We start from the raw sequence: 16,857 nt of genomic DNA on the forward strand, positions 1-16,857 counted from the left end.
TAGCTCAAAGATAAATTCAATCCAATTCTTTCGTGTGCAACTCATTAGGCAAATTTAATATGATAATGGGCCCATAAGTCATAATTGGTCTCTAGCAAGACATTATGGCTACTCATATTAAATTAAGTCGGTCACCTAACAAAGTCACTTTATCCAATTCAATTGTTTTCTCAGTCAATAAGCATACTGAAATAATAAATCTATTAATACCCTTATTAATTCATTTATAGTACGATCATGCATTTCCACAACCACATCAATGGCCCTAGAGATATCTCTCCATAACAAGAAAGATAAATTTCATCTTGATTAATCATTGTCCACTACATAATTCATGACGAATTCGAGTACAACCTTTATAATTATCTGGTTAAGATAACGTTTGATTGTATCAGAATAGATTAATTATTATGTTTGGCACTATGATAATCTTATGTATAAGGATCAAAACAATCATTTATTTGAGATTATTTTATGACACTTGTCCATGTAATAATCTCAAATACGATCCGTTCAATTCTTATTCTTTAATAATAAAGTATGATTATAACTTTTGTCTCTACGTATATAATCATCTTATGATTATCAATTATAATTCATATTAATCTTAATTTATTATTGTTCCCACAATAATAATCGATTAGGGACATTTAGAATATAATAACATATTTATGAATATTACCATACAATAACATGCAATTGAATAATAATGAGAATAATAACTTTTATTAAATAATTAAACAACAATAAACCAATTATCCATAAAATTATTATAGAGTATAATAAAAAACCAACAAATTTCATCATCCATAATTTCACCATTTACCTCGTTTCACACTTCTAACCTTTCTCCTTGCACCATATCTTCTACTAACTGTTGAACCGACATGGCAACCCTAGAGGGGGAGTGAATAGGGTTTAATTAAACCTTTTAATAAATATGCCCAAATTGAACTAATTAATAAAAGAAACAAGATTAATAAAAGAGTGTGTAATAGAGTATACAATCAATCTCAACCAACAAGAATATACAACTAAAATGAAATGAAAAAATAATTAAAAAAGAGTACTCTTAGGATTGAGAACAAGACACTGCAATTTCGTAGTATTTAGTCAAACTCAACCTACATCCACTTTCCTAATCACCTCTTGGGATTTTGATTGAAGACCTGCTTTTAACTATTTTCACAGGTTATAGTTGAACCGTTGCTTGCTCATTTTTCGGGTTCAAGAGAAAACCCGATCTTTTCTACGGGTTAGGATCCAACCATCACAAAATGTTGAAGCTTTAAAACACACAAAAGAAAACTCTTTTAAAAAAATGAGTATACAATTTTGAGCTCACAACAATTAATCCTCACAATACAATAAGAATTCTCTCAATGACAAGATGAAAAAAAATGAAAATCGAAAATTTGAGAGAATAAGAATAGTGACTTTTATAATTTTGGGGATGGTAAAATTAAACAAAGTTCTTAAAATTTGGGGAAAAAAAGGAGAAAGATATTGAAATTCAAAACCATTTTGGGTCCTTGAATGTAAGTAAAAGAAAATTGAATGGTTGAGATTTAAGCTCAATTAGTCATTAGACACAAACAATAATATAATAATATATCTTTTTAAAATAATTTGTTTTAAAATCAAAATAAGAACAAGTTCACCATTTTTTTTTAAAAAAACTAGTCATTAGACATAAAGATAAATAATAAGATAAAATTTATTTTCTTTTTAAAAGTTGATTCAAAAAAGAACAAAAGCTACATGTGTTACTCTCCCGTTACTCCAAATCTCTTTCTCTAGTTGGTTTAATTTGATTATTTGGTTGCCATGTCACCATCTTGGGTATTTCTTTCTTAAGTTTCTTTTAGCAATATTTTTTCATTTGAACTATGATTTTGGTGATTCAAGAGGTGTCAGAATCATTGTTCCAAGCTCTAAGGTATGAACTATTCAAAATAATAAAATTATCAATAAAAAATCAAAATTTGTTATCATCAAAACATTAATTAAATAATTAACTAAACTTAATTAATTACAAAAGGGGGTCTTTTAAAAAATATAACAAAGCGGCGAAATATTTACGCTGTATAAAACAACTTCGAAAACTGAAAAAGCCCACAGTGGAAAATACCGAAAATGGCCAGTCAACCACATCAATACCGTGCGTAATATATTTGATACATGATCGTTTATATTTGACTATTGTTTGATACACGACCGTTTGGTACACGATCGTTTAGATTTGGTCGTAAACGATTTTTTTAAATTGTCTATACACGATCGTTTAATTTGGTTATAAGATCGTTTAGATTTAGTTACACGATCGTTTATATTTGGGTAGAAAAATCTAAATGATTTATTTTTTAAATTCTCTATACACGATTGTTTAGATTTGATCGTTTAGATTTTGGTAGCTAAATCTAAACGATTTTTTTTCAAGATTTGGTACACGATCGTTTAGATTGGCTAAACAATTTTTTTTAAGATTCTTTTGGTACACAGTCGTTTAGATTTGTCTACACGACTATTTATTTTTTGTACACGATTGTTTAGATTTGGCTACCCCAATCTAAACGATTCTTTTAGGATTCTTTGTACATGATCGTTTAGATTTGTTTTTTTTTACACGATCGTTTAGATTTGGCTACCCAAATCGTCGTTTTTTTCCAGTATTTTATATTCAGTACACGCTCTTGAACAAAACCAAATAAAAAAGTTTGAAAAAAAGATCTTTTATATTTAATACACGATGAACCAAATAACAATTTGGAAAAAAGAAAAAGAAAAAGAAGAAAGACAATGGGATAGGCGAAGAGGAAAGAATGGAAAAAAAAGAGGAAAAGAAGAAAGATGATGGAACAAACGAAGATGGAAGAAAGACGAAAGGACAAACTTAAAATATTTAAAAAATGACTAACTTCATGAGCTTTGTTCTACGGGCCGTAAATATTTTGCCGATTTGTTATGTTTATGAAATTTTTTCTTACTGAAATGTATATTATATTTTTCTGATAGTTTGCTAAGATGGCTATCTCTGATGAATAGCTATCTCTTATGAGAAATATTTCCATGCTACCGTTCCTTGAAAAGTCTACAAAATTCACACTATGATTAAGAATAAATATACCATATATCATATGGAAATATTTAGGAAAACCTGCTTTGGTCCATCGTTGGACATCGACATGGTTAGTTGTTCCACCATTTCTTGTTAAGGGAGGTAAAAGACGAGAGATAGGATGTTACAAAGCTTCAATATATTGAGGTAGAAAGTAATGGTAACTGGGTTGTGGCTAATCGAGGTAACTATAGAAAGGGACACATGTGATGAGAGGCTACAAGGGCTCATACTTGAACCAAGGTATCTTACGAAGAGATGAAAATATGTTCAGAGATTGAGGATCTCTTTAAACATTTTAGGTTTACAAACAATGAAGACGTTATAAAATGTTACATTGGCGTATCAACTTCCAGTAAGTACATAATCACCAGAAGTAAGTAAGCAACAATACCCCGAATACTTAGGTGGACCTATACTTAAGATCCATCTTACAAGTCTTTGGACAGGAACATATTCCAGCCAAAGAAAGTAACACGATAATCTATTGCTTGTTATGATAATATATTGCTTGTTTATGTGTCTAATAACTTAACTTTTTGCTTGTCGATGATTACACAATCTAATTTTAAGAGAACATGTATGGTCACATTAGTACTTCATCACTTTGAACGAATCACTCCTTAACAATTTATTAGCATAAACTCTCATTGCATTCCTCCAATCAAACAACGTATTGTTAGCAAGCTTTTCGTTGACTTCTTTACACTGTAATCAAAGTTCTTTCTCATTGCAAGTATTAACAATTTAACTGATAAATCATGCTTCATAAATAAATTTTGATCAATCCTTATGTTTTTTCATTGAGAAAATCATGAGGGATTAAAATGACATCGTCATAAGATGACCTAATAATTATGATATATATCTACGAATGGTTGGGTTGACATAGTGGATTGAATATGTACTGAAGCCATCCCCACTGATGAAATGAAGTTAGGTGGGTGCGAGACATGAATATAATTTGATGGAAATGTTTATGGACCTTAATGTTGACCATATTCATTGCCATCGAATCGTGGTGTACATCTTGATTGGACGTTGTGACCATCCCAAGATCCATTTATCTCGTACCCGAGTTACATGGTGCAATGTATCATACATTGAGACATAGTGGGAATATCATGTGATGGAATTGTTCGAATCGTTTGATTACCCTGCTGGAACATATCGCTTGTATCTATTCTACATTTTCTTTTGCTGTAACTAATACGAAAAACGACATTTGGATGCATTGCCGCCTTCTAGAAGAAGCTACGATCTTCATCATCAATTATTTCAATTAGGGGATCAAGAACTAATATATCATAACAACCCACTTGATATGTATATGAAACATATTCAAATTGATATTAAGTCGTTGGTGCAAAATATTCACAAATTCAGTATATGTCATATCATTTCTAAATTTCAAGCCTTTCATCTTACCCCTAACATAGTTTCTTTTGAACGGGTCTCATTTCCCACCAAATTGTACAAATATGTGAAGCAATTTGCCATAAATATCGAGCAATTCCCCAACCTACACTAAATAATCACAAAGATTTTAATAAACGACTGTCTAGGTTTGTCTGCATGATTGTCCAACATTTTATAAATGATTGCCTAAATAAACTTAAAAGATCGTTTAGTATTATTTAAGGTATAACTTAAGTTTATTTGGGCGACATTCCATATTTTCGAAAGTGATTTTGAAACAAACCTACTTTGTAAAAGAACTTACATTCTCTCTGTTTTGTTATGATGATTGTTTGTCTGAAATTGAACAAAGATGAAAGCGATGGACAAATATAACATTCACTTGAAACTCTAAGAGAGGACGTTCGGAGAAAAAGGTGAAGGGTAGAGAATAAGAATTTGATTTTGTTTAATTTTGATTTTGTTTAATTTTGTTACACAATATTTAGATTTGACCGTTCCAAAACTAAACGATTTTTTTTTTCAAAATTTGATACATGATTTTTTTCTCTAATTCTTTTGGTACACGATTGTTTAGATTTCTATTTTTTTTTTACACATTTGGCTACTCCAATCTAAATGATTTTTTTTCAAGATTCTTTATACACGATCTTTTAGATTTTGCTATTTTTTTTACATCGTTTATATTTAGTTACCCAAATTTAAACGACGTCGAAGAAAGACAATGAAAAGAAATCGTGAGAAAAAGAAGAAAGATGATAGAAATATTAAAAAATGTAAAAAAAGAATCAGAAAAGAAGAAAGACGATGAAAAGAAATCGCATTAGAAAAAAAGAAGAGAAAATAAGAAAGACGATGAAAGAAATTGCAGCAAAAAAGAGAAGAAAGGCAAAAGGAAAAACTCGAAATATTTAAAAATGACTAACTTCGTAGCTTTTGTTACACAACCGTAAATATTTTAGCCGTTTGTTATATTTATGAAAGTTTTTCTTTTTATAATATATATATATATATATATATATATATATATATATATTAATAATGTGAATCTAATTCTCAATTATATATGCTAACCTGGCGGTAAACGAAAATAGTGAAACAAATGGGTGGTAAGACAATTTCCTAATCTTTTTCGAGTATTATTACGTTTGAGGCCCAGCCCATGAGTTGCGCCGATACAACCATCAAAGAAACCCTAAACCACTCTTCTACGAAAACCCTAATTTATCAGTCGATGCCCTATAAAGTATAAACTCACCATCCCACCCCCTCTATTCCACTATTCTTGATTTTCATCTCTACAGAAACTTTTGATTTTGGTGCATTATTTATCATTTCGTATGTTTCGTAGTTTTTAATTTAATTAAAAGAGCTTTCTTTTTTCTCCCCCTTTCAACCTCATTCAATCCTTATCTTCTGTTTTATGTTTTCGATTATGTATATATATGATCGTTCAAGTGCTGTGACGATGCTGTTTTTATGGACTAGAGTTTCTGATCTGGGTACTATTCCCGGTATCTGATTGATATACCCTTGGCTGTCTGAGCACTCTCTTCAATTTGCTTGATTCGTATTATCAGTTTGATTGTCTTTTTATCTGAATCTTGTTCGAACAATGATGATATCTCTAAGGCTTGTTTCTCAAAACATTCGCAGTGGCCGTCTAAGAGCTTTCGCCTTCGCCGGGCTTGAGAGCTATTGCTGCTTTATCCTTCCTTGGATGTCTGAGCTCTTTAAATTCTTTTTATATACTTGAATTTAATTAAAATTTGCACCATGTTTTGTTGTTTGAATGATTTGGATTATGTGTTGATGATGATAATTCCAAAGGCTTGTTTCTCAGAACATTCGCAGTGGCCGCCTAAGAGCTTTCGCCTTCGCCAGGCTTGAGAGCTAATGCTGCTTTATTCCTTCCTTGGATGTCTGAAACCTTTTTCTTATAAAAAAACTTCTGAACAGGCTTGCTTGACTGCTTATGTTGGTTGTAAATTATGAGATCATTGTAGCTTTGTCATATTTTGTTGTTCGATTTACTTTGACCATTCGGCTCTTGTATCTTGTTGCCTGATGAAGCTTATCGATCACATTTAGCTTTTAGCTGAGGAAATCCTTGTTATGGTCACCTTTTCTTTGTCCTAAGAATCTTGAATGGTTTAGGTTTACGGAATGCTTATATTTAGATATTGATTTTTACATGAGAGTTGTGAGCCCCTTTGGAAGTTGAAATCTTTTTGGAAAATGATCAAATGATGCTGCGCAATTCAGAAGGAAAGAAGAGTTGGTGTATGATGGAAGGACACCTTTTGGCTTATTTGGATTAAATGAAACCATTGCATCCTAATAGGAAATTCGATTTCATACTGACGTGGAAATTCTAAATCAAAATGTATAGAAGTCGGTTTACGGGTTTTATATTTGTGCAAAAACCATGTCTTGGAATATAAATTTTGATATAAATAAAGGACTGCTTAAATTGTGTTATCTCACAATTTTGTGTAATAATAAGTATTAAATTTAATTTAGGGGAATTGTTTAAAATGCCAAATTCAACCTTCACATTCTCGAGGATGAAGCCAATAAAAAATATTTTAGTGGTTTTTAATTTATTGTAGTTAATTTATAAAAAATTAGTTGCCAGTGAATTTATTAATTTAAGTCAATATTTTAAAATATTATATTGTTTAAATTTCATGTGGATAAAATCAATGAAAATATTTTCATTGGTAAAAAGTAATAAGAAAATAAAATACAGAACAAGAGAAAAAGTTGAAATAATGAATAGAAAGAGAAGATTAATGAGAAAAAAATAATAATAAATAAAAGATGAAGGTTGGGTAGAAAGAATGATAAAAATGTATCTCCAATGATGGTTAATTTTAGAAATGATTGGTCCTCTTGAAATATAATTAAGGTAGACAAAGTTCTTACCTTGAGAAGGCTTGTATTCAAGTTTATTGTTATAGTTATGGAAGAAAATGTTGTGAGTTTTATTATTATAGTCATGGAAGAAAATGTTATGAGTAACTATCCTCTATTTTCTTTAATTTATTCATATTTCAAGTGATGCCTTCTACAAATTTTGGGCCTTTTTTTGTTCTATAGATTTAAATCTTTTGATTTTGCTTTTTATGGTTTATTACTCATGCTAACAATAAAATTTACTTGGATGAATGATAAATTTTTATTTAAATAGATAAAATAATAAAATCAAAAAATATAAAAAGTTAATTGTTTGAACAATGTCAAATGCTCTTGCCTAACTAAAAAATTAAATCCTAAATACAATATTCAAGAAACTATCAATACCCTAACTTGTTTCCTTCAAACTCTTCAAAGTCTTCATGCTTAGATTTTCTTATCGAGTAAACTCGTGAATCCGTCACAAACACACTACCAACGTCAAATGAAGCAAATTGTAGATTCAATTTTTAAAATTTTGTTATAAGTATTATTTAATAAATTTTTGATAAATAATATAAAATATAAAAAATTGTGAATTAATTGATTTAAATTTTAATAATTAGGGATGTTGAAACTAAACTCATATCTTTATATCTTTAGGGGAGAAATGGTGAATGTGTTTACAAATACACTCTATTTTGTTTTTTTGACGCGAGGAATTGCCTTTTGTAGAGGATATACTCAACCAAAAAAATTGAAAAAAAAAAATCACCATAAATCAAATTATTATTATTATTATTATTACTATTGTTATTATCAGTATTAGTATTATTATTATTATTATTCAATTTTCGCTCAATTTGTTGAGATAACACCCAAAATAATTTAAGATAATTCATAAAAACATCATAATAATTCGCAATATATAATCATCTACTTTCCACTTGTTAATTATACAACCAAAATTATATAATTAATAACATTCTCCGAAAATCTTTAATTAAATATACATAATTAATCTATAAATATATATTTAATTAATCCAAACATATTACACCAAATAAATTTCTTTTAATTCTCTATTCCAATTAAATTCCAATTAGCTCTGTCACACAACAAGATGGTAGTTACATTTGAGTTTTTTTAGTATTTTCTTATTTTGTTTACTAAAATATCATTTACACATGTGGTACACAATAACCATTTTCCGTTGAAAATTTCTCCAATAATTTTGGAAAGAATTATATTAGATCAAAGATCCAAAAGGTGTATAAACAAATAATCAGTCACCATGGGCTTGGAGACAGAGGAAGCCGCACAGAAATGAGATGTAGTTGGAAATTATATTACATATTCTCACATTGTCGTGCCTTACCCAACCTAACAAACAACCAAAAATAGATATATAATTAAATAAAAGAAATACTTAAAAATTAGTTAAATGGGTAACAATTTAGTTTCTCTATATTTTGATAAAAATATTTTCTTGTTCAATTATTGAGTAAAAAATACAAACATTATTGCAAAGGACAAAAACAATGACTCTTGTTTGTTTGTTGTTATATATATCAAATGGGTAACAATTTAGTTTCTACTTTTTATCCTTGTTTTTAAAAACAAATCAAAAATTTGAAAACTAAAAAGATGGCATGGATTTAAAAAAGTTTACAACTTTTGAATAAATAAATTAATTATTAAATATCATACAATTTTTCTAGTGCGTAAGTACGACACTTTCTGGTGTATGAATTCCATAAAGTTTATTAAGAGTGTCAAGTGGGGTTGGAGCATATAATAATAATAATGTCTGTCTTTTGAAAACTTCAGTACACATTTTGCTTTGAAGAGTGAAAATCAAAAAAACCTACAACTCTCGAACGTGTTGCGGTGAGCCAACACGTTTGGAAAGTGGGAAAGTTTTGCTCGCTCTGGGTCACCTTCTTCGAGTAGTAGCATTGGACATTCGCAAGCATACAATTTATTTAATTTAGTGAGACGTAGCATTGCTTCTGTAGAAGGTAGTTTTTTCAAATTTCTGCAACAAAGAAAACAGAGTGTTTGCAAACATACCAAGTTTCCTAGCCATTCTGGCAAAGCTTCGATGCCTCCAAAATTTTCAATTGACAGAAATTCCAAGGAAGTGAGGTGTTGAAGTTGTTGAGGAATTTGTGTTACACTATTATTGCTCAACTCATCCTCGACTAAAGTAATTTTTTTAAGGGAAGGAAGGTGCTGAAGGATGCCAAAATCATAATTCTGTATATTTCCAACAATTGTCATTACCCCCAAATTCATGAGATGACATAAATCTTCTGGTAGCTTGTCTAACGGACCAATGTGTAAATACCATAATTCCGGCTTATTTCTCATATTTATGCCCAAATTTGAACATTGGTATATTTTCACACGTCGAATGGAACTACAAAATTGTAACCCGTTTGGAATTTTTGTTAATTTGGGACATCCACTTATCTCCAAGCTTTTAAGATTGGGAAAAATTGTAACATTTGATGATGCATCATTTGTCATTACCTCTTCCCATTGCTCTAAGTTGATCATATTCTGCATTACAAATTTCTCAAGCTTTGGGAAGAACCTTCTTTGGTTTGGATCATTACCATAGAACTTGTTGTCTATAATTTGAACGCCATCGAAGCTGCAAATCTCAAGTTTCTTTAAGTTGTTTAATTGTCCAAGCATTGGAAGCTTTTCACAATTATCACAACCATACAAACCTATCTCTATTAAATTCTCAACAAAAATCTTGTTAGGTAAACGCCTTTCTGTAAAGTCGTGGATTCTTAATATTTGGAGATTTTGGTTTGGTTGAAGTCCTTCCAACACTTCCAAATCATTGTAATTGTCGTTATCTTTTCTTTTCATGGACCAACTTAAGTTTAGCTCTTTTAAATTCTCCTTTTCTGCCAAGTTTGCTCCTTTGGCTTCCTCTTTACTTTCAACTTTCTCCAAACACAAAAGATTCAAACTACCTTGCAAGTTTTTCAATGGTCCCAATTCAATAATCTTACAACCTTCTTCAAACCCGATTACAAAATGAGACAATGTTTGAAGTTGAGTCAATTGACTTAAATGTGGAGGCGTTTGGTCAACATTTCGCCATAATTTCAAGTGCCTTAAATTTACCAAATTTGAAAAGTTCATTGGAAATTCTTCAACAAATGAGTATAGGAACTTTAATGTTTGCAAATTATGAAGCGAAACAATAGACTCTGGAAATTTTAATCTCGTTGAATAACTTGCAATTTCTAGATATCTCAAGTGTTTCAATTGATCTATTGACTTCGGTAACTTCTCACTAGACATCTTCGATATCTTTAAAATACGCAAACAAACAAAGTTTCTTATCTTCACATCAAAGAATGTCAGTTGACCTATATTGTGAGGAATCTTTTGAATAAAATCAATCGTGCGTAGCTTGCATGCAACATTTTTAATCTCCTTCTTTTGAAGTTCCTTCTCCGATATATTGCTAGGATTTAGTTGCAAATTTTGATCCCTTGAAATTGCCATTGCAATATCATGTACAAGATCATGCATCTTATATTCTTCTGTCCTTGTTCCATATACAAGATCATGCATCTTATATTCTTCTGTCCTTGTTTCATGGGCATCTTGAAATAAGCAGTGTGACAACAAGATCTTGAAGTATATGTCTCCTACAGTTTCCATTGTCATGTTTCTTCCTTCTTGTGGTTGAAGAAAACCTTGTGCCATCCACATTTGAATTAGTTCTTGTTTTTCAAACACAAAATCCTTCGGAAAAATTGAACAATATGAAAAACATTGCTTTAATGCAGATGATGGTAGACGATCCACACTTAATTTTAATATAGATAAAACAAAATCTTCCTCTTGCACCGGAATTCTTAGCACACTTTTCAATGTTTCCTCCCATTTCTCAACATCTCCTTCAAACTTTACTGTCCTTCCCAAAACTCGTGCAACCAATGGTACACCACCAATTTTTTTGACCAACTCTTTTTGAATAATCCCCAAGTTTGAAGTCATTGATAGTCCATATACATTTGCACTTTCTTTAAACAAGGACCAACAATGATCATCAGATAATTTACTTAAAAGATGACCAGGACATGTTCCCATGATTTTTGCAACTTCAGCACTCCTTGTAGTCACAACAATACTATTTTTAGAGTTTCCAGTGATCTTGAGCAAACAATATTTCAACTCACCCCATAGAAAAGAATTTTCGTTCCAAACATCGTCAAGCACAAGAAAATATGTTTGCCCAAGCATTTCTTTTTGGAGTTCACGAAGTAAAACCTCCTTACTATCCCCTCCATTAGAAATGCCACCTTTTAGATTTTGTAAAATATCTAACAAAATCTTGTTGACAATAAATGGTTCAGAGACACATACCCATACAGTTTTATCAAAATGTTGTCTAACCAACTCATGTTTGAAAACTAACTTTGCCAAAGTTGTTTTTCCTAATCCACCCATACCAACAATGGGTAGGATAGATGTAAGTTGATTATTGCTAGCATCAATCACTTGTTTCACTATACTTTCAACTTCAACATCCCTCCCCAAAATCTTATGATCTTCGAGTTCTGAAATTGTCTCTCGATATTGACTAATAACATCGATCTCTGGACTTACATTTTCATTCCCCACAAGTCCTAAAGGAGCAGCCTCAAGGTAATGCTTTTCTAACAATGCTATAAGAGTCATCATTTTTTTTGCCATGTTAAGACGAAAGATCAAAACATTGGTAGAAGGAGAAAAAAAATCACACACCTTCTTCATTTTTCTTGTTTGGACCTTTTGTCGAAGATCTTCATAAACAATTTCGTCTAATAGATCATCGGCTTGATAAACAAGATGCCGAAGATCATCCACCCACATCCTCACAGAATCATGATGTAATTTTCTCGTGTTGATATTGCGTAAGAAAGCTTCAGCCTTGAGTAGCCATTTTTGGAGCTTGGAGAGATGTTTCTGGAAGCCCCATGCTAGGCCAGTTTGCTCCCGTGCAACCTTCAACACCTTCTTCAACATTTCTTCCACAGCAAAAGTCCATAGGAAATCACCCATCGTGCAATTCTAAGGTTCTCTCTCAGAAAGAATGCTCAAATGATTTGGAGAAGAATTAGATCTAAAATCCAAAGGATGTATGAATCAAAGTGATTTTTGTAAGTCAATGTGGACTTAGACAGAGGAAACTTCACAGAAATGAAATTATGTGGTCGGAAATTAAAGGTTGTGGCATTATATTCTTCCCTAATTGACCTAACCCAACAAACAAACAAAAGTAAATAATAAATAAATAAAAACACTTTTAAAGTGACTTCATGAATCAAAGATTTAGTTCGTTGCAATTTGATCTTTTTAATGAAATTCTCTACACCCAGTTGACTGATAGACTAATTAAAAGCCAAATTTGTTTATAAATTATAAATACTAAGTTAAAAATTGACAATTAAGTTTGATGAGATTTTAATTTCTACCTGGAAAAGATACTAAAGTATTACAAATCAAAAAAAAAAAAAAAATACAATAACTAAATTACTATAAATTTTAAAATATAAATACTAAATTATTACAAACTAAAGTTTGAAAATTAAAATTATTACATATTTAAGAGTATAACTAATTCATTCCAAATCATGATGGAAAGAAAGTTCAGTTCTGTCACTAATTTTAAAATTATCTCTCAATTTTCATTATTTGTCTAGTAGGATTCTAACGTATTAAAAAAAATTAATTAATTAATTGAAAAATATACATTAGTTTATAGATTTGATGATTCATCGGTGTGATAGAATGATAAAATGTGACATTTTATTATATTTTGATATAATTACTTTTAATTTTTCAACTATTTTTAAGATATAGGAAAAAGTTGTAACATTTGATGATTCATCATCCATTATTATTTTTTCTCACTATTGTAAGTTGTGTAGTTGATCATATCACAACGTACAAATCTTTTGTCACTTGGAAACTATTTCATAAAATTCCTCTCCGTTGAATGCTACTTTAAGCTACAGACAATTCTTTGGTTTCCGTTGGTGATCGATATAGAGAAACAGAAAACGGTACTTTCTTTTTCGGAAATTACATCATCTAGCAATTTTTCATTCGATATTAGTATCCATGTTAGTGGGATATCCAAAAATTTTGTATAGGGAGCACAATATAATAAACACACTAGAAAATGTAAAAAAAATATTAATAGTTTCAAAGATTAATTAATTTAATACGTATTACAATTGTCCTCTACAAGTTTTCATGTTTTGAAATCGATTCATGATAAGTTTATTATTTAACTTATCCAATAAATCTTTCTCAATATAAGCTATAAGACAATCATTCATCCATTGATCTTCCATTCGATTTCGCAGTTGAGTCTCAAAATATTCATGGCAGAAAATGTTCTCTCTACGGTAGCTGTTGCAACTGATAAAATCAATGCCAATGTGAGCAATCGATAAACTAATGGGTAGACCTTATCTCTTTTCGCAACGACCATTTTCGCTGCAAGATCACCAATGTTTTTTAGTTCAACAAACTTTGAACGCATATCAATAATATAATTTTGAAGTTGATCCTCAAGCATAGAGAGCTCAATAGCTGATAAGTCTCTTGGATAAAACTGAGCAAGTCAACTAAGTTTTTGTCTATCAAAAGCAGCAAATGAATTACTTGGATTCAAACAAGCCATACAGAGAAGCAAATCAGTACTTGATTCAGTAAAACGATTATTCAACTCTTGAAGTTGCATATCAATGACAATATAGAAGACTACAACACGATAATGATGCAAATTTGTAATTGGTTGAGATTTTTGACTTTTTCGTCCTCGAGCTAAAAACATAGCATCCATTTTAAGAACTTCAATATCATGACTGTTGCAGAAATAAGAAACTCTTTCCAATTATGAATCCCAACCAGATTCTCTCATTTCTTGCAGTCTACTTTTACAAATGTTGACTAAATTCATTGCATTCACAATATCCTGATCCTTTCTTTGTAAGACTTGAGACAAGTAATTGAAGTTGATGAGCAAAACAATGAATGTAAAAAGCACATTCACTTTCATTCAAAATAAGTGTTTTCAAGCCATGGAACTTACCTTGCATATTACTTGCTCCATCATATCATTATCCTCGCACATTAATAATACTTAACCCATGTTGAGAGAAAAAACCATCAATAGCTTCCTTAATTGATAGAGCACTTGTATTATTGACATGGATGATTCCAATAAATCTCCTTTGAAAATATATCTCTTGATTCGTCTATCAAGATAGAAAATTGTTTGAAATAAAAAAGATTACAATTTGTAGGATTCAAACCTCTAACTTCAAGGTTAGAAAATAGGGCCACAACCATTACACCAAAACCAAAATTCTATAAAAATAAAGCATTGTTTAATATATATTATAGTATGACACTTCAAAATTAATATTAAAATACAAAAATCGATAATGCGAGGGGGGCACGTGCCCCCGCTAGCCTCTTAATAAATGCGCTCCTAATCCATGTCATTAACATTTAAAATATTGTAAATGTGGAAAAATAGGTTTGAAATAGTATGTATGGTTACAAATAATTTTATTTGGTTTTTTCCTATTCCCAAAATGCCCTCATCTCGTCAGATGCATTAATCAAGTATGTGTTGTCGCCAGGTGCTCGAGGTGAAGTGGAGAGGCCAATGTCCTTAAAAGGGGTTAATTTTATAAAAAATTAAAAGAAATTGTCATCAATCCTTTTTACGGTGTAATTAAACACAAAAATACAATAAACAATTTTAGTTAAAAAAATGGTTTATGAAACTATAGTTAAGTTCGAGAGTCATTTGGGTATGGAGAATGTGTGTTAGCATTAAACAGACCGTGACGACGCTCCCTTATAGCGCAATGACACTCCAATTCAACATTTCCCACTCACATCACGCAGCACCATGACGCTTCAACTATTTTATAATTTAAAATAATTTTGCAATTTAGGTTCACATAGTTCGATCCCATCTCACTTTCTCTATTTTCTCTCTACATTTTCTTCTATTTTTTAGCATTTGATGTATGAGAAGTCATCCTCCTCAATTGATATATCAATGAGGAGTCAAGGTACTTATTCTAGCTTAGGCATTGAGGATTTTTTTGATGTTGTAACTTGTGAGATTTAGATCTTTTAATCAATTCTATGAATAATCTTTGGATTTTTTTTTATTTATGTTTAATGTTCGTAATTATATATATTGTTGTAGTTGATATGGTTATTAGCTAGCTAGCAATCAAATCAGAATGGATGACGTATACTTATGATTCAACCCAAGTGGAAAAAGGCTTGGTTAGCTAATTTGGTGACATATACAACATTTCTTTACAAAACCACTACAACTTAAAACAACACTTCGACTTTCCTCGCCTAGCTACTATATGCTATACAAGTTCACAATAGCCACTACTAAAATGATTCGTTCTCAGAAAGGCACAATAAGCGAATAAGGCTGCAAGTTCAATACTAGATCTCCTTCGCTACCTGGAAGGAGGGGGAATTAAAACAAAACATTCGAAAGGCTAGACGAGAATGTCTAATGAATAGGATCTTTTATCAACACCTTTAATCAACCAAGTTTGCCTTAGCGCAATATAAACATTTTGCCAAATCAAACGATATAAATAATATGTATGGCAATCCTTATATCTTTGAGTTTAAAATAATCATTCTAGGTGTTAAGCATTTTTTAACATCTTAATTTTATCAACAATTCATAAATCACAAAGAATAGTCACTTCTTTCATTCATTATATCACATAGTATGCGTCCGCATAGCATAATCTTTTCCGTCGAGTAGTCATTCTGCACATTCAATTACATCTTTGTACCATTTCCTCAGCTCAAGTGTTTACTACACTCTTTTGCCAAGTTGCAACTATACAGAGTAATCTCAACACATTTAGCAAGTTCCATCAATTTCACTACGCAGTACGCGTCTTCCCATGCCAGATCATACGACAAGCAAGGATCATCTTATACCAGATCATACAACAAATATGAGTCATCCTACTCAAGATCACACAACATAAATATGACATTCTATTTCAAGACACACACTAAGAATAGAGCATCTTATCCCAGACACACAACAAGGATAAGACATCTCATACCAAATCACGCAGCAAGTATGAGGCATCCTCATTGCATAGGATACAAAAGATAATCTCAATTCATCATTACAAGTTTATATCAAATCTTATGCATTTCTTAACTACACATCATCTTATTGCATCATTTTAGTTCATATGTAAGTCTAATTCATCTATAAATCATACGCATTTTAAGAAATGCATAAGAGAAATCATGTCATTCATAGTTTCAATAGAAACATAGTAAGAATTTAAACACATTTTAGAAATCTCTTTTATTTT

At 30.7% G+C, this 16,857-nt stretch overlaps 1 protein-coding gene and 3 non-coding genes across 4 annotated transcripts; 3 read left to right on the forward strand and 1 right to left on the reverse strand.

The window, feature by feature from the left end:
* Positions 1 to 5,990: 5,990 nt before the first annotated feature.
* On the forward strand, positions 5,991 to 6,090 carry LOC127144119 (small nucleolar RNA Z157/R69/R10). The gene has a single exon (XR_007815740.1). It is a non-coding gene; the product is annotated as a small nucleolar RNA Z157/R69/R10 (small nucleolar RNA).
* Positions 6,091 to 6,147: 57 nt separating this feature from the next.
* On the forward strand, positions 6,148 to 6,269 carry LOC127144098 (small nucleolar RNA SNORD14). Its single transcript, XR_007815721.1, has one exon. It is a non-coding gene; the product is annotated as a small nucleolar RNA SNORD14 (small nucleolar RNA).
* A 75-nt stretch (positions 6,270 to 6,344) lies between these two features.
* Positions 6,345 to 6,468, forward strand: LOC127144100 (small nucleolar RNA SNORD14). Its single transcript, XR_007815722.1, has one exon. It is a non-coding gene; the product is annotated as a small nucleolar RNA SNORD14 (small nucleolar RNA).
* A 2,624-nt stretch (positions 6,469 to 9,092) lies between these two features.
* LOC103498352 (putative disease resistance protein RGA3) lies at positions 9,093 to 12,656 on the reverse strand. The gene has a single exon (XM_008460928.3). It carries the CDS (start codon positions 12,512 to 12,514, stop codon positions 9,293 to 9,295), a length of 3,222 nt encoding a protein of 1,073 aa, XP_008459150.2. The 5' UTR covers positions 12,515 to 12,656; the 3' UTR covers positions 9,093 to 9,292.
* Between the last annotated feature and the right edge of the window lie 4,201 nt (positions 12,657 to 16,857).

This window comes from Cucumis melo, chromosome 11 (assembly GCF_025177605.1).
Source record: "Cucumis melo cultivar AY chromosome 11, USDA_Cmelo_AY_1.0, whole genome shotgun sequence".
Classification (NCBI taxonomy): Eukaryota; Viridiplantae; Streptophyta; class Magnoliopsida; order Cucurbitales; family Cucurbitaceae; genus Cucumis; species Cucumis melo.

Bases quoted from the DNA above. Each gene is read 5' to 3' on its own strand.
- LOC103498352 (XM_008460928.3), bottom strand. From the start codon at position 12,514: ATGGGTGATTTCCTATGGACTTTTGCTGTGGAAGAAATGTTGAAGAAG.